Raw genomic sequence first — 23,099 nt, forward strand, 5'->3', positions numbered from 1 at the left:
ACTTCTCCATGGCCATCTAAAAGTTAGGGTTTAATCCTGTCACAAGATAGGTGTCAATCACCTGCTGGAAAAGGCTGCTTCCCTCCACTACCTATAGAGAGAGCCTACACTCACCCTTCTTGGTCTAACTTTTAGACAATTTCAGGTTAGATAAATCCCACTGCAGGTTTCTACAGAGGACTTCCCTGGTGCTTTCTGGTGCTTTTCATGTGTACATACAAACCCCACTTCTACTCCATACTTGTTCTGGAAAAAGATCTCAAGAACGCAGAAGGATTTCTAAGGAAAACTTGATAAGGGAAGAATTTGCCTTATTTTGCTGAGCAGGCATTTTCATTTCACAGGTTTACACCAATGTTTTAACTTGCAAGCTTCCTGAAGTATTTATATCTCCACATACTGGACTCATGCGTGTTATAACTTAACAGTGACTTTTGGAGCAAATAATTGAATACATTCTTAGCTCAGCAGTAAAATATTTTTAAAGTGAAAAACCTTTCAGTACTTTCAGATTGGTTCTAAATAAGTGAAATTAAACAAAAAAGCTAATTGCATTACTACCCTGTTTGCGTCCATATTAAACTTTTCTAGCAAAAACTGCTCAGATGTTGCCAAATGACTTCTGCTCACAAGTGAAATGTACATACGAGTTATAGCCATCATGTGAGTGCGAAAACAGATTAAAATTAATGCTCTTTTAATTTTCTGTACAATGTATGGTTTGAATGGTGTTATTTTTTAGTCAAGTAATTACAGGGTGGAGAGAATGACTGGCCAATGGCAGCAGGTTAATTACAAGATCAAACACCCACTACATCTTGCTCAAAGAGCCTTGAAATGATTACACATTGTTGTAACTAATAGCCTAGTTAGGACTGCTGATTGGAGAGCTACCCTGACCTTAAAAGAAATGTAAAACTTGTACCTAAGCATCTTCACCATTTTTACTAATAATGCTGTATACCACAGAGAAATTAGCTAAATTTCTGGACACAGGGGATATCAGATTATTTACATTGTCCATATGACAATTTTAGATATAGACTACCTTCATCCCTCTACCTTCTTGTGGTTGGCCAATTTCTTAACCTCTTTCACAACACAGCAGTCCAGAAGAAAATACTTGAGAGATCTGTGATTAAAAATAAAAACTATCAGAAAGCTTTTGTGGCACCTGCAGCAGCTCTGAACTTTGTTTTAACTGACTGCATTTTAAATGATGTGGGACAAGGCCAAGAGAGATCATCCGATAATGTGTATACCAGCCGTTAAATTTCTCCTCAATACCTCTACATTGAGAACAGCACTCCCTGGATAAAAAGCATTTTCCAGGAAAGCATTCAGTATTCATCTTAGGATGAATCCAGCAAGATTCCAGTATTAGGCTGACATTGACTGCTAACCTCTAACTGGGACCTGGCCTTTGTCCCATATGCTTCTGGTTTCCAGGAGCTGTTCACCTGAAGACAAACATACATGTTGCTGAAGCCAGCACAAACACTCATATACTGCAACCATCATTAAATTCTCATCCATGTTGAATATGGATCAAAGAGCATGCTTCACTACAGGACAGAGGCTGTGTGTGCTCTGAACCTGCAAACACAGGTATACCCAAGCACCCTGCCTTGAAGACAGCTGCAGAAGAAGAGCTCTGAGGCTCTTTCTCTACTAAGTAACCCGCTGGACCATTTCAGCATCCAGATCCACTCCTTTGTGCCTGAGCATATGCAAGTTAAATTGTTAACATGGTCTGGATATGGACCTGATAGCTCACAGACTGCTTACAGACTAGGAGTCAGCACGTGTCAGTATCCACTCCAGCAGGCAATCTGCCTGTGGCCACCCTGTTTTAGAGCTAAAACAATTTTAAATCCTGGAGGTGCCCAGGCTAGGTCAGATGGTTGTAGGGCTAGAGAAAGCCCCTTACACTGTTTACCTCCAAGGGTCTTGATCCAAGAAGTTTTTACAAGTAAATTATTCTGAAATATCCATACATAATGAAAAAAATAAAGATCTTCTTCAAGGAAATTTTCTTTACTGTTTTTGTAATTTAACCATATATAAACCAAAATTAAGATACATTTATTAAGACAGCTGTCATTTATACAGTTTTATGCTTTCCTCTCCCTAAAAATAGAGCAAGGATAATTGAACTGAAAACCTAACATGTCCAAAACCCAATTACGTAAATTGCCACACCTGCCCTGTTTTCCCCCCTACTTCCCTCCCTTCCCTCCATTTACCTGCATTTTAAAGAGGTCAAGGTTATTAAACTCCTACATTCACACAGCAAGAAAGAGGTATCTAAACATAAAGATCTTTCATGCAGCATGAATTTGCCCACATAGTCTGTATGCACTGTTTGTTTACCAATTAGGATATGAAATTGATACTTTGATGTACACAGTGCATGCAGGTCACACAGGGGAGATAATGGTGCAATGAAAAACTTCTTTTCCCCTCCCTGACTCATGTTGTGTTTATAGCGTCCAAAGCTGCAGCCCTTACTCCGGCTGATTTATTTACCTCAGTGGGTGTGTCGTCTATGTAAGGACTGCAGTTTGATGACCCAGGCTTGCAATGTTAATGCTGCTCTGACATCAGCTTTTGCATTGTGTTATACAAAATTACAGCTCCATCACTCCTGCTCTAGAAATGCATACACACTTGGGAAGCCATGAGGAGGGTTACTTGAACAATTTCAGTCTTATCTATGAATTTATAGCTTCCAATAGTGCACTGATTTATACAGCATGGCACTATACATCAGATATATGCTGCCTCAGAAAATTAATGCTGCATTCTGGCAACCATATGGGCAGCTGGAGAGCAGCCAAGAGACCAGCAGAGCACAACCCTGCCTTCACGCAAACCTTCCCAACACAAGAGAACTGTTTGCATGAACTGCACTAGCCAAGGAGCAGAAATAAAGGGATGTTGTTGCTGCTTACACCATCAGACCCCCCAGGGGCAGATGTATACCAACGTGATTAATAAGAGAGGCTGCAGAGACACAACCGCCTTGCAGCATGTAACCACATGGGCACCTCACTTCTTGATGTCTCAAGGAATGGAGAAGATTGCAAAGGTCTCCTCATGTATCTGTTTCTTCTCCATGGATGTCTCTTCCAGTTGTTGCTCTCACATACGAATACATTTAGCTTGCAATCTCTACGGGGAAGGGCATTTATCTTATTTGTTCTGTAAAATGTACATTACACTTTGAGTGCTGAACAAACAATCACAATAATGGCTTACAGTAGCTTAGTTATCTTAAGCGCCTTAAAAAAGAAAAGAACATTGTTCAGGAAGAAAAAAAATAAAAAAACACCCCAACAAACCCAAACATTTCTTACTGCAAGTAAAACACTTTTTGTTCCCTGTTTTTTTTTGTTTCTCTCACCCTATGATTTCTTATCAAGTATGTTAAATCTAACTTTGCCACTGGCTTCAGTGGGCTATGGGAACGCTGGGCTGAACTTGAAACTCCTCAAATAGAATTCTGTCTTCTCATTATGTAAATGATAAAAATCTCAGAAAGAAGACAGAGGAAAATTTAATTTAATGCTTTCAGATAACTTTACACAATACCTTAAATGGAAGACGCCTTGATGATAGCTCAAACACACAATACTGTTTATAATGTATTTTATGTGTATAATGCTTTCCATTCATAAATATCTCTGAATTTTTTTTACAACTGTTCACAGGAATCATGTCACTTCCTAGGCTTTACAGCAGCTGTTTTACTTCTCATTGCAGCAGCCCTGTGGGAAAAAAAAAGGATTGAAAGTGAAGCAGCACATATTTTCCACTATAAACTGGCTGGTATACTATAATTTCATGCTTTGGTTCTCCGTACACTAGCTTTTCCAAGGAGACTAGGGCTTATGCTTTATCTCCTGCAGTACAATCTCCATACGCATACTGTCCTGCTGGTTCACTCAGACAACTACATTCTTGTCTACATTAGGATTTTCCTTAAATACTGATGCTGTACTAAAGCTGCTGCCATTTGACTGTTTATGGCAACAACTTGTTCTGCAGGTACAAGCGGGCCTGGTTTCTTTTAGTACTGATTCAGGGCTGCCCAGTTCAGTGCAGAGCTAATCAGCACAGTTGCTGTTGTTATCTGACCATCAGTAGCATTTCCATTGCTCCTGCCAATACAGAAGTACATTGCAGTGACTTGGGATGCTGAGAAATGACATCTAAGCACTGTTAGCCTGCTCCAATTCTGCTCAGTTTGAGGGATTTGTTTGTATCCAGGCTGGAGGCTAGCTACAGTTTAGAAATGCTGACTAGCCACGGTTAAAATAGAAATAAATACATTCACAGCTGATTAGATACACCACATCAGCCCAGCACAGTGATAATTTTATTCCTGGCGCTCCTTGGCATTTGAAAACCCAGGCACGCCTGCAATGCTAAATCAACTACTTGCAGCAGCCAGTTTTCCCAGAGCAACCACCTCTTTTTGCCCAGGAAAAGCAATTTTATCTATGTAGCTTGTAATAGTGAAATGGTGATCTATGCAGACCCTGAAGTCCCCCTCGTAATCATGAAGTAATACAGCCACTGATCCTCATCCTGTGTCTTGAACAAACCCATTTCACCAATATCCAGACAGAGCCAAGCATCCAAATCAGCACAGTACTCTGCAGATGTCACCTGTGAAAGAGGAAGCAACTATCCATCTGAGTTGCAGACTACCATATCACAGATTTTGCATGGTTTCTTGGTCTTTGCAGGCACTGACAGAACATCCAATGTTACCTTGTGGCATACTCTTTCTAGATGTGTGGTTAAAAAAAAACAGCATTTTTTTTATTCTTTTTATGTAAGAGTTTGTTCGCTTTTTTCTTCTATCCAAATTACTTCTAAAAGGAGTACAATACAGTTTTAGGATGATATTACAACAAACTCATTCCCCCCCCCCCCCCCCCCCCAAGTTCTCCAAGGGCTCTCAGAAAGGCTTTCAACACCTTACAGGGTTTAGGACCTGAGAAATAGGATCTCTTCCGTCCTTGGAACTGCAAAGCTCTGGTATGGCACAGTTACAGATGTAGGGCAAAAGCATAACTGACCTTCACCTGTGAAACCAGAACTGCTGGTACTTACACAGGAGCTATACTGCTGGATAAAAACAATAATTTAATTGCTTAATGTAGACAAGGCCTCTGAGGAATCTCCTTCTGCAAATAACCCAGCCAATCAAAACTTCAGTAAAGCCCACTAGTCTGAACTCCCTCAGCAAAGAGGAACCTGCAATACTCTGCCAGGCACACTAAAAAGGAACAGTATTTTCCCCTTTTTAACCACCTGAAGAAACCACAAAAAAATAGGCACTTGGGCAACCCAGCTCAAATATGACTGTTCTAGGATAAAGCTCCAGAGGATGCCCAACGCAAAACAAATGCAACCGAGGATGCATTACTTCAGTGGGTTAAAAACCAAAGCAAATCCCCTCCTTGGATTCCAGAGTCTATACAATGGGCAATGCCTTTTACAGCCAACTGACACGTTTCGTTAGAAACCACACATAAATTATATATCTAAAAATCATCAAAACGGATCTGATGCGTTAACTTCACCCCAAGTTCACCTCAAGCTGTAGCGATTTCTGTCAATACAGCCTTTTTTAGACAATTCCTTTCACGCAGCGCTCCAAAGACACTCCTTAAACATCATTAACCACAGCAGCAGCAGCACTCGGGGAAAGCGCAGGGTGCCGCCGAGGCACAGCCAGGCCAGGGGACGAGCCGGCGGCCGCACTGTGAACAGGCAGCACCGCTCCGGCCTTGCCCCGGTGTCCCCTCCATCACCCAGGCCGTGTGCCCTACCCGTGCGCACGGAGGGCACTGGGACGGGGGGGTGTGGGCGGCAGGGCCTCCACCCGCGGGGTTCTTGCTCCCGCAGCCGCCCAAGTCCTTTGTTGGTGTGAGCGCCCGGCGCGGGGCCTGCTGCCAGCAATGCCCCCACGCTCCGTTCCGCCTGTCCGCGCCCGTTCACCTCGCGGAGGCACCCGTCACACCTGGCGCCGCCGCGCCCCGGTCCCGTTCCAGTCCTGGTGAAGAGGCGACAGGCAGGGGAGGGGAGGGGGCGCCCTCCTGAGGCGCGCGGCCGTCGCCGGGAGGTGACGGCCGCGGGAGCGCGCGCGCGCGGGCCCCGGGAGGAGGAGGAGGAGGGCGGGCTGTCCGGCGGCCGGGCGGGGGCGCGCATGGGACGGTGTGTGAGAGAGCGAGCGAGGGGAGGGCGATACCGGGGCGGAGAATAGGCGGCAGCGGCGACTCCGCTCGGCTCAGGGCAGGCAGAGCGGCGACAGACGCTGCGGAGCCGGGAGACACAGCGGCAGCCGCGCCGGCTCGGGGCATCCTTCCTCCTCCTGCCAGCCCCTCCCCCTTTCTTTTTTCTCTCCTTCCTCGCCGTCCTTCGGGGCCGATCGCTATCGGCGGCGCGATCCCGGGGCGTTTCCGCGGCGCCCGTGCCGGCAGCGGCAGCGGGGAGAGCCGGCCCCTCCCCTCCCCAGCCGCGGCTGAGGGACCCCCTGCTCCGTCCCCGTCTCCGCCCCTCGCCGGGGCTCGGCGGAGAGGGCCCGGCCTCGGCTCGGCTCCCCGGCGGCGGGCTCGGCGAGGATGTCGGGCGGCGGCGGCAGCCGGGAGGAGGAGCGGCGCAAACTCGCCGATATCATCAACCACTGGAACGCGAACCGGCTGGACCTGTTCGAGATCAGCGACCCCACCGAGGTGAGCGACCCCTCCGCGCTCCTCCGCCCGCCCCTCCGCCCCCCGCGGGCCGCCCGGGAGGTGAGGCACCGCGCCCGGGCCAGGCCGCGCCCGCCTGCGGCCCGCGGCCAGCCTTGCCCCCCGCTTGGTCGGGGGTTTCGGGCATAGGCCTCCCCCCGCTCCCCGGTAACGCTCGGCCAGCTCTGGCCGGGGAGGAGGCGCCGTTCCTTGGCAGGGAGGGCCGGGGAGCGAGTGTCGGGCCCCTTGCCGTGCCCGGAGCAGCTCGGGGGAATGCAGGTTGCAGCAGCCGGGGAAAGAAAGGGAGAGCAGGGCCGGCGCCGTCCCCTCCTCCCTCCCGCAGGCACATGCCGGCCCGACCCTGCGGGACAGACGGCTCCGGGGCAGGAAACCCTCTGGGAGCTAGAGGTGGTGAAAGAAGGCGGGCAAGGGCGGTAATACAGAAGCTACCCCCAGTCCTGACCCCGAAACAGGTTATCTTCGTGGGTTTTTCTTATTTTGTTTGCCTGTGAGTTACACAGAGCCGAAAGGCGGCTGGTGGAAGAGAAGGACTGAGAAGGCTGGTTCTAGGCTTTCATTGTGTTGCTGCTTGCTTGTTTCTTGAAACACTCGGCTTTGTGCAGAAGGTGCCTTTTCTAAGGCGACCCGCTGTAGTTCAGCTGCTGCCCGAGCCACTGGTGCAGTCCTCGGGGCAGCTTTCCCCGGGGCGTGACGGACGGAGTGCTTTGGCTCAGTGCAAAGTAAATATCAGGAACAGGTTCGTAGTCCTGAGTTCACATGTTGTACTGGAAAAACACAGCGGGTAATTTCTTCCTAATGAAATGGGTGTTTCTGATGGCTGAGAGAGGCTGGGTTTTACTCTTCAAAAAAAGCCCTAATAGCCAAACCACACCCTACCGCTACCCCTTGTCGTGTTCCCTGTGGCTGGTTAGTGCTGTGCGTCTGGTTTGAAAGCGGCGGGGGGAAGGGAGAGGGCTGGAGAGGCAGGTTACAGCCCAGTGTGTGTGTGTGTGACAGCCCGCTGAAACCGTGCTCGGAGGGTGGAGGCTGGTCATGTGCGTGTTCCTGGGGAAAAGGAGGAAACTCACACTTGCTCTTGGCCTGGCCCTGGTCCCGGTTGTTTATTAACAGAAGCCTCTGAGAATTCACGTTGGCTTGGTCTTCGAGCTTGCTGCTGTTTCTGCACCCAGGTGCTGGCTGCTAGTGTAGCTATGAAAGAAGTCTTGAAAGCAATTCTAAGATTACCAAGGCTGTGATGGCTTGAAGAGAATTGCTTTGGGTATATTCAGTTCTGCTCACTACACAATGTTTCTTGAACGCCAAGACAAGGGCTTTCTGTGATTATTTTGTACATCTTGCAATATTTATCATAATTGGAGCTTCCTGCTTGCGTTGGTTAGGTTTTAACAATATCGCTGTTGGCTGACAGTCGGTTGTTCAAAAAAGTGGGCTGATGCTAGCGTGAAGGAGTGCTCCTGGTTGTATTTGAGAATAGGTACAGTCTGTCTGGAATTGCAGACTGACTGCTGACTGTAGCTCATATTTTGTCCGTTCCCGATACGTTCTAACTTCAACCTGTTTTCTTTGTGTTTACGGCAGACTGTGCTTCTGTAGTTTTATTGGCAAGTAGTTTAACAAATATTACAGTTTTTTAGGTCAGCTTTATATGTTGATCGTAATTAACTAGACTTTGCACAAAAGCTACCAGTTTTATTATAGTTACAGTAGAAAGAAATAATTTTACTTGCATTAGCTACACTTTGGCAGTTAAGCCTCTGAACCTGTCTAGGAGCACACCACTGGCAATGGTGACATTTCAGTTGAACTATGGTGTCCTGGGTTCAGCAGTAGCAGTAATTTTTTTCTCCTTGGTAGCTGGTGCAGTGCTGTGTTTTGGCTTTCAGGCTGGGAACGGTACTGATAGCACGTGTGTTTTGAGTTACTGCTCAAATGTTTGGTTTGTCCAAGGACTTTCTGAGCTCATGCTCTGCCAGGGAGGAGGGGAAGCCAGGAGGAAGGAGAGACAGGACACCTGACCCAGGCTAGCCAAAGAGGTATTCCATACCATAGCACGTCATACCCAGGATGTAACAAGAGAGTTACCCGAAAGGGCTAGGGCTCTGGGGATTGGAGGAGGTATCGGTGGGTGCTTGGTCGGGCAGGGTGGGGTGAGTTATGGGTCGGTGGCTGGTGAGATGTTGTATTCTCTTCACTTGTTATTTCCTTTATCATTATTATTGGCAGTAGCAGTAGTGATTTGTGTTATACCTTAGTTATTAAACTTTTCTTATCTCAACCTGTGGGAGCTACATTCTTTGGATTCTCCTTCCTAACTCTCTGGGAGTTGGGGGAGCAAGGGGGGAAGTGAGTGCATGAGCTGTGTGGACTTGGTTTAAACCTCAACAGCTCTTTTTGGCACCCAGCGTGGGGCGTAGTAAAAATTAAGTGCATGCATATCTTTTTGAATGGATGAGCTTTTTAGACGACTAGTTCTAAGAATGGTAAGACTGCAGGTGCATTTACAGCAGTCAGTAGGTAACAGTTTTATAAATATATTTTCAGATAATTATAAATATTCACATATTTTTTTTCACTGTTACCTTGAGCTGACCCAAATTCAGCAATAATATCAATGTAGATGATGGTGTGATTCACATGTGAACCATTTATCAGCTTAAATGAAAGCCCTTTACTTGACTGCTTGAGAGCTGACAGTCCTCCCTTGTTTTCCCCACTTTTCCAGGCTCAGTTTGGCCACAAGGCACATCTTGCCTATTGTAGGGGCTGCACTGAGCATGGCACCTATGAAGATGCAGTAACCTGGATATGACTTTTGGTTGGATGTGCCTGAGCCGGGTTGAGCTGGGTCATTTTAAACTGTACAGACATGGTTGCTGGCCTGCAGGGTTAGCTTTTCAGGTAGCACGTGCCATACTACAAGCTGTCACCCAGGAGCTTCTGGTTGTGTTTACCGTGGTTCAGATGCCCAGTCTTGATGCATTACAGTGATTCTTCAGATATTTCTTCAGATTAAGTAACTTGTCTTCTAAGTTTCTTACATACATATAGAGAAATTTCCACTTCCTTAATACTAGGGTTTCAGGGAGGTAGTCAGCAAAGAAAAGAAAAAGTTAAATCTAATGTAAATTGATCAGAGCTGTGGCAGCATAGCTTAGACCAAGACAGTGAAAGGTGCTTGCATGTGACCTACTTATGTACTTCGGTGTTAGTTTGAAAAGTCTAATTCTTTGGTGAGACACAATTGCTCTAATGCCATTGGGTCCTCACTTACATTGAGAATATAAAATGTTTTGGCTTTGAATGCATAGGATAGTATTTTGAAGGCACTCTAAATGTGTGTTTTTTTAAGTGTTTCATGAAATTAATCGGTTGGAATTCCTGTTAATATTTTATGTAGACCAGTCCTAAGGAATTAGAGATTCTCGTGTCCTCTTGCCTCTTCTGAGAGTTAAACACAAATTATTTCTTAAAGTATATTGACAGTAAGATACTGAAAAGCAAAAGCCTTAGGTGTAGGATATATTTTGTTACTTTTTCCTAGATTGTTGCATGCTGTGAACAGTCAACTAAGTCATTCAGTGTTACTTTCCCCAGCAAAGCAGTCGTGAAGGGAACTTTCTGTTCCATACTCAAAGTTGAGTATACTTCTGTGTCTCCCATGTGAGAAAGACTGAAGACTTTCTGGGAGTGAGGGTTTCATATTTTCAGTTATGTTTTTGCTGAAGTCACTTGTGGATTCAGGCTTGAAAGCAAAGTGGAAATTTCAGCTTTATTAGATATTTACCTATTCTAACACTGCTGTTCTGAGAAATCTAGTAAGATGCATAATTTTTGTTCTGAAGATTTTTGGTGTTTTATTTAGAAAATAGCTGAGAAAAGCTCTGGCTTGAGAAGCTTAGAAATGAGCAAACCTCAAATTCTGTTTTTAAAGTGCTATGATTCTGTGATGCTAGGTACAGACCCTTGCTAAATATGTCTGTAATACTGGTACTAATTTAAATTTGATTAAGCTTTCCTGTCTGTACTGTTAATGATGAGGTAGCTATTCACTTTTTCAAGTCTAAGAGAAATCAGGCAGGTTTTGAGGAAATATGGGATGAATCATGTTTTTGTTTGTAGATAAATCAACAGATTAAAAGTGAAACAGTATGGTAACTCTTCTTTAAATCTGTTTCAGTTTTCATTCCACTTTCACCTTGCCTTTGTTCCAAGTATTACCAAGTTTCTGGATGCTGTTTCTGGATGCTCTTAGCATTTGGTATGCCTTTATTTTTCTTGTTGCCAAGGATAGAAATGCAGTAGAAAGACTTGGGTCTTTTGCAGTAGCAGATAAATTGATGTTCTGATCTTGACTTAAGTCTTGGGTGATTATAGTAGTCAGTTTTCAAAAAGGAGTAAGTTTGGATTAATGATTAACAAGTGCATAATTTTTCAGAATTAAGTAATTGATTATATATTGATTATATAAAACAACTGCATAAGGATGTTTTGTGGGAGAGCAAGGAATGCGAAGGCATTTTAGAGTAGTGTGTTTATCACTATGGGACAGAATAAATACAAGTCCTCTGGAAAGCATTTAAGACTTGTTGGTTTAAGATGCATAAGTAAGGGGTTATAATTATTGTTGATCTTGAATAAGTTTCCATCTTTCATGTATGCTTTGATAACTTTGTATGAGAGGAAGAGAAGCGCTGTGTTTTTTCTGCACATGGGTTGTGGGTTAAGTAAGTGAATTGCATCTAATTTTTTAGGACTGTCGGTCCACTTTTCGGAAGTGGTGTTTTTTTTTCTAATTGCCCAGGGGCTTGGGGATGGTTATCAGAAACATTGATCTGTCGCAGTTTTGTTTTCTGATGGAGAAAGCTCTTCTAAACTGATCTAATATACCTATGTATTAACAAAAGTAGAAAGGTCTAATCAGAAAGCTTAAGAGAAGCAACATTACATTATGGGTGATACTACTAGTGGAAGTGTAAGTCTAGACATAGGGAAACATCACCTGAATGGTGGAAATGCTTGTGCCTTCTGAATGTGTCAGATTCCAGTAGTTTCAACTAGTGTGACCCTGCAAACTTTTATAGATCTCAAGAAGCTGATTAATGTATCTGAAAATACTATATTTCTGAGTTTGTCAAACCTATGATATGGAAAATACATTCTCTTTGCAGCAAATGTTTAAGCTAATATTTAGGCAGCTGGGAGGGGTGTCTTAGAACTTTAACAGCTGGTGCCTGTGTGTTTTAGTGAGCAGAATATTTTTCAATAACTGCTACCACTAAACAGACACAGTTCAAGAGGAGGTAAAAACACTGAAGTGTTAGTTTGAGGTTAGCCATTTCTAGTTGCAGCTTACTGAGTCTGAGTTCTAGTTCTGCATTGAAATAGCTGGAGAAAAGTCAGGGACTCAGGTCTGCTCATTTGCATCAAAAGGGCTATTTGGAGGCCAGTTTTCTTTTAGCTGAGTGAAAGTGAATAGCTTGTCTCTTTACAAACGAACTATAACCACTGCTATCTAGAGGGCAATAAGAAATATGAATTAAGATCTTGACCACAATCTACAGATACCATAATGTCATAAAAATATTTCTAGGAAGAAGCTTTATACTGTGCTCTTAGTATGCCTCATGTAAGTTATTTCTTGAGTTAGTGGCTAATTAGATCCATACCACTCAGATATACTGGCTTTAAGAATTCCCTCCTGATGTGTGAATCTGTTCCCTGTCTAAAATGCGATTGACAAGCATTATTTTTCAGTTGAAAAAAACCGCTAGTACTCTGGATGTGTTAGGGGTTTACTGTTTGCACAAGTGTGGGTTGTTTTTTTTCCTGACAAAAATAATTCCCTTTCAGAAAGGTTAAAACAAAAAAAAACAAACCAAAACAAATCCCCCACACTTTTATGATTTTTGGAAGAAAATCTTGCTTTACAATTTGTAAAATCTTGCTTTTGTCTGTAAATGCTTTTGTCTAAATGGGGCAAGAAAAACAAGAACTAAGCTGGAAGGTGTTAAAAGGTGAAGTGAACTGGTGTTTGTGGTAAGGATTTAGAAGTAAGAAACCACTCTGAATTCATCTTTCTGTCAGTAGTTGTTTGAAAAGTTGCTTTGTTACAAATGAAAGAAAGCAGATTGTGGCAATGCACAATTCCATGTGTGATGCATAGAGAACAACTTCTTTTGATCAGTGGTTCTGATGAAGGTGGAAATGGAAAGCAGGGTGTGAAGTGGTAAACTGAATGTTAGGATAAACTTCAGTAAAATCAAATTTAAGAGTTATTCCAGATAAGTAATGGAGTATTTGTTCTGTCTTTGGAAATTAACTTCACAATTAATGGAAGCCTGTACTGAAGTGTATTTGAATCAATCACTGTATAGGTAATTATTGATTTTTAGAGATTTTTAATTAAGAAAAATGATTAAGTATAAGATACATATTCACTCATGCTCATTTCGGGGGGGGGTGGAACTAGATGATCTTGATGTCCTTTCCAATCCTAACTATTCTATGATACTATGATTCTATGATTTTGCTTTTTGCTTGTGGAAAGGCCAAAGCCTGTTAATCCTTTCTGTTAAGGTGGTTATGTTGGAGATCTTTTCTCCTCACAGTGTATTTTTTACTGAAAAAAAAACCCAAAAACCCCCAAAACCAAACAGCTGCAGTTAAACGCAAAACATTTTAGGAGGATGCGCTTTTTTAAAACTGGATATAAAATCCCAACATATGAATTATTTCAGTAATTGTTAAGCAATGTATTCACATAATTATGTTTTTGAAGTAGCTGAGATGAAGGCAAGTGGACAACATGTTGCCTTATGTCTAGCTCATAGCAGAGTTAAGAACTGCCGTATAGACAGCTGTCTGTTGCCTAGTTTTGTACATCAAGATCTGAAATGGTAAAGTTGAACGCACATTTCCCTGGAACGTTTTTGAGATTTTTGTAAAAATATGGAATTGTAGAATGGTTTGGGCTGGAAGCAGCTAATGCATCACAATATGTTTCTCTTTTTGTATGGAATCAAGATTACTGAAAGTGAAAATCCTCAAGGACCATTGCGTTTTCTAATTCGTTGGGTTTCCTTTACTCTTTTTCTCTCTGTTCATTTCCTAACCTCCTTCCATGCTCTTTTCTTGTTTTCAAGGAAGGGAATGTAAACTTAACTGATTTGCATTAAGGTGCACCTTTTGTTTTTATTACTTGCTAAGCAGTCAAGAATGTGGAAATTTAAGCTAAAATTTACAGTAACAGCACTAATTTTAACATATTCATTGAGTTCAGTGGCCTCTGTAAAGGAAATGTTCGTATCTTAAGTTGTTGCTCAGTGTTTTCTGTAGCCAAATACTGGAACCTGACTTTTTTTTCTGTCTTGGTTTATCTTTATGACTAAGGGGCTTAGAAATACTCTTTAGCTAACTTTATTTATTTTTATTTTTTTTTCTCTTTCAGTGAATGTTATCAAGATTAAACTGGGTATTAGGTAGTTCTTCTGGATGCACACATGACTTAGCTCATAATTCTGGTTAAACACTCTGAAGAGATACTCCCTTCTCTCCTTCCCCTCCCCCTTTAAATGAGGGTAAAAATTACTTACTGCTTTTCTGTAACTGTCCCTCTCCAGAACTTTGCTATTCTAAGATTAAATCAGGAGACAACAGAGATAAAATTCTGCATTAATAGTAGGTCTAGCAGTAACTTCTGAGCTGTCTTCCTGGGCCTTATCTTGCTTTGTGAACTTCTTCATGATAAACAAATGTATAAGGTCATAACCACTTTTAGCAGCGGGAAGGTAAATTTTCCATGTGATTGGTTGCCCTCAGTCATCAAACTGCAAGTCTGCCTTTCATTGCTGTCCAGTTTGGTTCTCTAGCAAGATTAAAAAAACCTCCTTTGACCTGAAGTCCCATGTGTATTGCTGCTTTTTAATTGTTTAATATTCCTGGTTTGCTGGTACTTTCTTATTCTTGATGACTTTTACTTTTTCTCTGTTAGGCGTTTATAACGTGGTAAAACCATTTTTGTGTAATACTTCAGGATTATGGTCATCTACTTCTGTTAAAAGCTGTACCCTCAAGATTATCATAGTATTATCACGTTAGATTTCATTGCATTTTCTACAGCTGCTTTCTTTCCTTGTGTGCCCGCCTATAAGTTAGACCACTTGCTCAGCCTTTCTTCAGATCATCTTTTATTCCAGATAGTTTTACAAGGGAGCCATTCATCTGATACCACCTTTCCTCATCTCCTTATGAAGAAGCTGACTAGGTACTACTTTCCACATTTCTCTCCATGCTGGGCAGGACGGGGCTCTTTATTACGCTGCTCTATCTTGAATAGTTGTGGTGTAGATTACTAATTACTTATGGAAATGTCTTCAGAGTTTGAATCCTGAAAGAACGTGGAGAGTAGTCGTAGGGCTAGGATTGTCATCCAGAAGACCAATATGCAGCAGTAGTTGTAAGTTCTAATGGGACACTAGGAAATATAAATAATATTCCAGTACATGTACATTCTAATCTTTGAATTTCATTCTGTAAATAGAAGAGTCTGTTAATGGAGTTTATGATTGTACTGATGAAATTGTATATACTCTTCTGTAAGTTTGGCCAGTCAAGAGCAGGAATTACACATCATCAACTTTGCAAGTTTTAAGCTTTCACAATAATAATTATCAATAAATTTATATTTTTATTCATGTATTCCAAGAGTATAAGATACATTAGACCTGAAAAAAGTACTTAAGGCTTACCATAGTGATTATTTTCAAGGACATGAGAAAACTGCTGTGATGTAATTGGAAATTGAGTATCTTGTTTGAATACATGACTCCTAATGCCAGGTCAACTCTTGGGTAAATACTCTAGAACAGATTTTGTGCGATACAGCACTAGTTGCTTATAGAGTGGTGTCACACTGAAACAAAAAGTGGTGTAGCTTAATGGCTTCAGAGTGGGTCTTTTATCTGTCCATTGTTGTTATTGCTACTTTGATATGTTTTACTCTGTTGTAACTAGAACTAAGGTGTATGAAAACTCTCACAATTTACTACCTAGTCCTACGTTATGGTTTCCTGATGAATAGTTCTAAGGCTTGTTCTTGGTAAATTGTGTCCTAGGGCATGGCTGAATTTTTGGTTTTCTCTGTAGTGAAAGCACCTTTATAGTGACGAAAAACTGAAAGAATGAGTTGTCTGGCAATAATAGATGTTTGGCAAACAAAGTGTGTTTTCCATAGCAGTATCTATGAACTCAAGTTTCAGTGCCTGGATTTTTGAAGCACCCCATGAGCTCTTTAGTAGAGCATTCTCTTTGTCAGATGAGTTGTCTTCTCAGTCCACACTTGAGTATAGGCAGATGCACAGCTTAATTGCAGTGTCAGACTTGCAAAACCCAGTGGAAGATCAGGATTCCCCTTAATGAAATTTAGTGACTGTTGTATAACCTTCAGTTGAGCAAAAGAGTTCAAACAACAAAGATACTCTCACCCAATGAATACATCAACAAAAGGTCTTCTTCTATCTGCCCTCCCAGAAGGTGCTCTACTTTGAGCAGTACATCAGCTTGAAATAATGAACACCCTTTAACTATTTTAGTTTTGTTCTCAATTTTAATAAAAAACAATTATTCCAGGTTCTCAATTCTAAAAATATCAGGACAGTGCTGTCTGTGTTGCAGTATCCTCCTGGACAGGAAGATATGTATGTGGAAACAAACCAAATTGTTACCAGGTTGTGTTTTAGAAAGTTTTTCATGGATAAAATAATTTTTGTAATGTAATTTCTTTAATGTTGAGAAATCTGGCTTGTATTCGCCTTCCATGTATAGCTTGATAATATTTACTGTGTTTGGATCATATCCAAGCATTGCATGCTTCTTGTAGAATGCTGGGTGTTTTATTAGGAAACATGTTATTTCCATTTAAAGTGATAACTGTACTGAACATGAATGCTATTCATTTTCAGTGTAGAATGCAATGACAGAATGCAAGTTTAAAGAGTTCTTTAACATCTACTGTATTTATTCTGGCTATTGTAAGACTGGGATAGATTGTTTTCATATCTGGAAAAGGAAAATAATTTGAAAATTGTGTTGGAAAGACAATGTTTACTAATGAAAACGTTGCTCAATCCTGCTAATTGGTTTTGATGTATTGCCTGTTATGTCTAGTGTTTGCTCTATAGTGAGGAAACTAAAAAGTGCAATTACTTAAGATTACTGCATTCTGCAGTCTAATTCTTTAGCTTTGTCCAAGCTTTAGCAATAAATGGAGGGGGGAAACAACTGTTCCCTACTTCAAAGGTTGGTGAAATGTTCCAACAAAGCCCTTCTTTATTTTGTATATACAGAGATATATTGGAATGCTTTGATAAAGTCTCCAGAAATATTGAAATTATATCTAGTACTACAAGTTGTTGCCATAGCACAGCAAGAGCTATTTCAATAAATTCAACTGTAAATACCTATAGCAAGTTTTTTTTCAGGCAAATAAGAATTGACATATAGATTACAAAATGAAGAGACTAATGAAGTAATTTTATGCAGTGACTATTGACATAGTCACTGAAGCCATCTACAAGCATCTAAAGACCTAACCATTCAAAGTTATGAAATTATTACAGTCCCAGGAAGTGCTCAAGACATGAGCTGGGCTTGCAGTCTGTCTCAGGTGTTGTAGATGTTTAACAAGGAAAAAAATATGGAAGAAGTATTGTCTCTGTCATAGAACCTTTGTTAGGATTCATAGTGAAAAATCTGGTTTTCTGTTACCTTCTGATTACTGTCTGTCTGTAGCTTTTGACTGAAGTTGGCATGTAAGGTAGGATCTGTGATGACCTTGCAGTGTCTGAATTTCAGTGTTCAAAATCATAGTAGAATTTTCGGAAATAGCTATCAAAAAATACCTTAATGATAACAATGATCTTAACTGATACTGAGTCATTATCTTAAGTAGTAGTAGTTCTGAAGTAACTAGGAGTTATTAATTCCTGTTGGAAATAAATTCTTTGCAGGATTCTACAAGCTCCAGAATACTTATGTCACGCTTCACTTTCCCACCTGCATTAAGATTGAGCATGAACTCAAAAAATCAGGGCATCAAATTTATGAGAGATTAGAGGAATGTGAAAACTTTGCCTTCGCATAGTAATAACCTTCATTATCTTGTGTGATAACTGTCAAGTGCAGTGCAGAATTTGGGCAGCTGTACCAATGCGAGGCAATCATGTACTAAAGCAGAGTATTGTGCAACACTGATCATGCTGAAGTTTGTAAAAGCCTGTTGAAACTCAACACTTACCTTGTCAGTGTCTGCCTTACCTGCAGTGGTCCACAATTGTCATTAGGTGTTTGAGTAACCCTGTGTGCATGTATGCTCATAAATACCCATATGGATCATTATAAATGCACCCATTTAGCTCTCTCAGTAAACCTGCTTATGTAGAAATCTTCTCCCATGTTCCTCATACAGACACTCTGCCCCAAAAATCTCAAATCCACAACCCTGAACTGGACACTGCAATCTTATACTTAGGATGAAAAATGCCAGTTACAACAATATTTATACCTGTTTATCTTGCTACATAGGGAGACCCCAGGAACATGGCTTTGTGATTATCCAGCTTTATCAATAGCTTCCCATAAGGTTACTGATCAGCCAGTCTTCTAGCATGTGCCTTGTGGACTTTGGAGTTTGGAACGGGTAGACTGTTGCAGTTGAGCTTCTTTATAACCAGCTAGTCCTTGTGCAGATGGTGGCTGAGGCAGTGGGTTTTTTTTCTAAGGGGGTGAGGGGAAAAGATGTTTATTTCTTGCTGGCTGTGATACTATAACCACAGATAACACTCAAGCTGAAAACTTACCTATTTTGGATACCTGCTAGGTAAAGACAATGAGTTTTCTTGATTAATTCCTTAGCTGCTAAGAAGGGGTTCTTGCACCAAGGGGAAAAATTGCTTCCTAAACACCTCAAAGGTAATTATGATGGTACTCACAGCAGGTAGAACTAAATCTAGCCAAATCCTGAGGATAAACAGGGTGTTGTTCATGGAGCAAAATGGGCAAGTCAGTTGCTCCATTTATTGATACATATGCCTTTTTCCTAGTTCCAACTACCTTCTTCCCAGGATAGTACCATAGAATAGAATCATAGAATAGTTAGGGTTGGAAAGGACCTTAAGATCATCTAGTTCCAACCCCCTGCCATGGGCTTGGGCAGGGACATAGTACCATGGTAGTATCAGTGGTAGCAGAAGTCTGCTAGCAGAGTGAAATACCAGCATATTTCTGATACCATTATACCCTGAGTTTCTGAGGTAAAATACTGAAGAGTACTGTTCTTTGGCATGACTGATAGTTGCTTAAGTAATCTGAGGCTTTTTCCACCTCAGCAGCTGTAAAAGAGGATGAATAGTTCCGTGTGTGTATGTACATACCTCTGTTTTGCAGTCACTTCTTCAACCACACCTCAGCACTTCTGAAGCACAGAAAGACGGCTGGTAGCATTGACCTTTCTCTCACCACTGCTGATTGCCGTCATGGGGCTTCTTCAGCAGGGAACTGGCTATCTTGTGATTCTCTTCCAGCTCTATGGTGGTGATGGTGCTGAAAGGCAGGAATGGGGTTTGCAGCTTCTAATGTTTAGCAGGTGCTTTGAGCTGATCCTTAGCACTTTTGCAGCTTCCAGAAGTACTGGATAGTAACAGTTAAATTTGTATGGCGATATTTACTGTGACTTTCAAAAACTTTGGCCAGCCTTTTTCTTTGCTTTATCCTCCATCCCCAGTGTCCATCTGACTTTACTGTTGTTAAAGGCTGTCAACATTTTAATTGGTTTAGTTTATTTCAAAAATTCTTTCCATATTTACATGTATGAAATTTATGTCAAATATAAAAAGATATTGACAAGTTTAAATTTTGCTAAAACTTCATGCATTGGTTGGGAAAAGTTGTTTGCTATGCACAAGTGGACATTTTTTTTTGTGTTACTGAGCTTTCCTGTTTATACATACCAGCACAAATGTTAATGTTAATCTTTTTCCTTACGTTGGCTATTGACCTAAAACAGTTTCATATCTAGAACATATATGATGTGATTTGTTTTGTGTAATGAGCAGTGTTGAGCCTAATTCTTGAAAGTAGGCAGTGCTCAATAAAAACGAAATAAAAATAAATGTTTGGAGACCAGTGATGCTACTTGATTTTTATTTATTTATTTTACTTAGAGTGCTTCTGCAAGATGATGTTAAACAAGATGAGATTATTTAGATCATACTTAACTTCTACTTGTGTGTAGTTGTAGCCTCCTCTAAAAACTGCCTTGTGTTTGTATTAACGGCACATCTAGCATTCTCACTTTGTTATATGATTTCCAGGATGTTGGGATAGCAAAACAGTGATGCGGATACATGAAGTAATGTGTTCAAAACTGTGCTGTAAATTTGGTTACTCCAGAGCTAGGAAGAGAAGCCAGATTTCTGTGTGTGTGTGCAGCTCGCTATTTGTTGGCTCATGCAGGGCTGGGTGGGGGGTTATACTTAGGATATTGTATACCACCACCCCATCTCCAGTTTAAATCTTGAACTGACTTGTATGGTATAGCAGAGAATGCCTCTTTCATTTGGTATCTGCACACCGTGAGAAGTAGGTTATGCGTTCTTCAAAGAAAAGTTTAGTATTTGGGGGTACTTTTTTTTGTCTCAGAAATACTTAAATATCAAATCTATGTGAGACTGCCTCATTTCAGTAAATATGTGATTTAAGTTTTGAACTGGATGAATAATTTCTCTTTTCTACATGTATAACTTTATGGTATTCAGAGTGCTAGGAAGCTTGTAAACTGTTGATTGAGACAATTAAGACAATTCGCTGTTAATGAAGACAAGTATAAATGTATTAATATTCTTAAAGTGAATACTGAAGAAATTTCAAACCCCAAATTCTCTGTCATAATAATAATAATAATCATCATCTTCATAGAATCACAGGCTGGTTTGAGTTGAAAGGGACCTTAAAGATCATCTAGTTGCAACTCCCTTGCCATGAGCAGGGACATCTTCCACTAGACCAGGTTGCCCAAAGCCCCGTTCTTGAATAAATCAGTCAGAAGTACCTAATCCTTAAAGGAAGCATGCTTCTTGTTGTGGAAAAGAGTAAAAATACACAGCACAGATAAAATGGTGTTAACTAATACATGAAATGTGCAGGATCTTTTTGTTTGACCTGGGGTTTTGTTTTATGTTTGTTTTTGTTTCTGTACAAATGAAACTTTTTGTGCAAATAAGCATGGAAAGTTTGTCTTTTAGTAGAGAAAACTAACTAGCACGTGCATCACAGTGAGAGAGATTACTGGTTGTTAATTAAATGAGGAAAAGAGGCTAGAGACTCCTTATATTTTTAAATCTCTTTCCACTGTTCTTGACAGATTGATTCCCCCCCGCCGTTATGGTTCATTTTTTGTATTCTTGTGACACACTTCCTCACTAGTGAGAAGGGTAGACCTGTCTTTTGGTGTAACTTTTCAGCTGCCTTAATCCCGATTTGCTGCAAAGATTCTTGGGGTGATATCACCAGTTAAAGCCTAGATTGTTTCATAGTGAGTCAGAATATACTTGAAATCTTGCATGGTAGTATCACTTATGCCTTAATTAACTGTGTTTTAATATCTGAGTAAGCCAAACCAAGTTACTAAATGCTTTTGTAATCTGAGCCTGTTTAAACTTGAAACACTCCTGTTCACAGTTAATCATCTGCATTAATGTTTGTATTGTAAGTTGTCCTTGGTCCATGTGCCACTGAAATGACAGCCCCTTGATAAGAATAAATTTAAGGTTATTTGATGTGGTTGTATTTTAGAGCAAGAAAATATTTGAAATTAACCAACTAATTCATGTTCTGGTTGTTTTTTTGTAATGTAGTGTTGCCAAATGGAATATTAGAGGGAGTTAACTAAATGTACAAGCCATGTCACTGTCTGCAAAACTACCTACTGGCAGAAGTGCAAGACTTGCTAAGAATAAGATTTCATGCACAAGTATACAGGTGAACACTTTCTTCTGATTAACAGAGCTGTGGAAACCAGTTTTGTTAACCAGTGCTACATGATGAAAATATTAATTCATTATGTCCTAGAAGAAATCCTTAAAATAGAGCTGGTAGTGCTTTTTAAAATGTAGCTCCTTTGGTAAACAAATGTGCCGTTTGAACGGTGAAATGAGCACATTCATGGGTGGATTTCCCAGTGCAGTGTTATTTCCTGACCGGGGAAGTGCTTTTCACTTTGTTATTTTACATGAAAATAAAAATCATGTATATATTTTCTAAATACCTGAGACAGATTATGGAAAACTTAGATGCTGTGAATTGCAAAATAAGATTTGCTTCAGTAGACAGACAGCTTAGATTGTATTTCCAGACAGAAAAACATTATTTTCCTAAAGCTGAAGTGTATTCCAGAGGATTGGATTTTTTAAAGTAGTAAACAAATTAAAATAAAATTAAAAATAATTCTGTATATCTGATCTGGGCTCAGTTATTGTCAAAATCTGCTCCTTGAGATCACTTTCTTCTTGAAGCAAGCATGAAAATGTGTATTGCTTAGTCATGTAAACCTTACTGATGATGTAGAGTGGGTAGCCTCTGGCACAGGGAGGAGTTGCGTCTCTAAACTCAGTAGTTCTTCATCACAGCTTAAAAATGAATGGATGCTGGAATTACCATTTCTGACTCTGATGTTGCATATTAGTCCATTTCACTTTATTAGCATGTGTCTGTCCAAAAAGAACAGCTTGCAAAATGGAAACTGTATCCTTTCAGAGAAGATGATACTTGCTTCTTTTTTGTTGTTCAGCAGAAACTCTTGAAAAACTTGGGTTTTGGGGAAAACATATTCTCTTTCTGATTGTTTATTTGTGTACCTTTAGCCATTGCAGATATTATATAGCTTTAAAATTTAGGCTGAATACCTTGTGGAGGTGATACCATTAGAAATGTCTTAACATCCTGAGAGGGAAGAGTGTTTATAGTTGCTCAAGACTTATGTATAGTTAGTCATGTATCTCAGTTTATAAAGGCACAGATGTGTTTTTCACTGTATGGCAGTTGCATTTCACGATGGAGAACTGCAAATGTGATTCCTGTCTTCTACAATTAATCAAATGAAGTAGACAATTTCAGTATTCCTGATTTCTGCTGTATATAATTTTAATTAAAAAAAAACATAATTGGCTGGACTAACTTTAGGGAGCTGAATTAGTGCCATCTCTTGGATACGCATTTCAAAGGTGCAGATCAAAAAGACTAGCAAAACCAACAAGGGCAGATTTCTTCTTAGAATAAGAC

The 23,099-nt window shown here is 40.8% G+C and overlaps 1 protein-coding gene and 1 long non-coding RNA gene across 16 annotated transcripts in view; one reads left to right on the forward strand and one right to left on the reverse strand.

Annotated features, from left to right (window-relative positions):
- Window positions 1–3,550: 3,550 nt before the first annotated feature.
- LOC115946433 (uncharacterized) lies at window positions 3,551–6,080 on the reverse strand. Its single transcript, XR_004080512.2, has 2 exons — window positions 5,609–6,080; window positions 3,551–3,770 (listed from the first exon to the last, which is right to left on the reverse strand). It is a non-coding gene; the product is annotated as an uncharacterized lncRNA (long non-coding RNA).
- Window positions 6,081–6,287: 207 nt separating this feature from the next.
- Window positions 6,288–23,099, forward strand: part of AFDN (afadin, adherens junction formation factor) — a 116,260-nt gene continuing 99,448 nt past the window's right edge. For 11 of the 15 annotated variants that reach the window (XR_004549498.1, XM_034061087.1, XM_034061093.1 and 8 more), the window contains exon 1: window positions 6,288–6,749. Coding sequence is in view for 14 of the 15 variants with exons in the window: in XM_034061087.1 (XP_033916978.1) it covers window positions 6,639–6,749 (111 nt within the window). In the remaining variant the exon portion in view is untranslated. The remainder of the gene's footprint in view (window positions 6,750–23,099) is intronic. The other 4 variants (XM_034061088.1, XM_034061100.1, XM_034061099.1 and 1 more) reach the window with 3 other exon arrangements.

This window comes from Melopsittacus undulatus, chromosome 3 (assembly GCF_012275295.1).
Source record: "Melopsittacus undulatus isolate bMelUnd1 chromosome 3, bMelUnd1.mat.Z, whole genome shotgun sequence".
In the NCBI taxonomy this organism is placed as follows: Eukaryota; Metazoa; Chordata; class Aves; order Psittaciformes; family Psittaculidae; genus Melopsittacus; species Melopsittacus undulatus.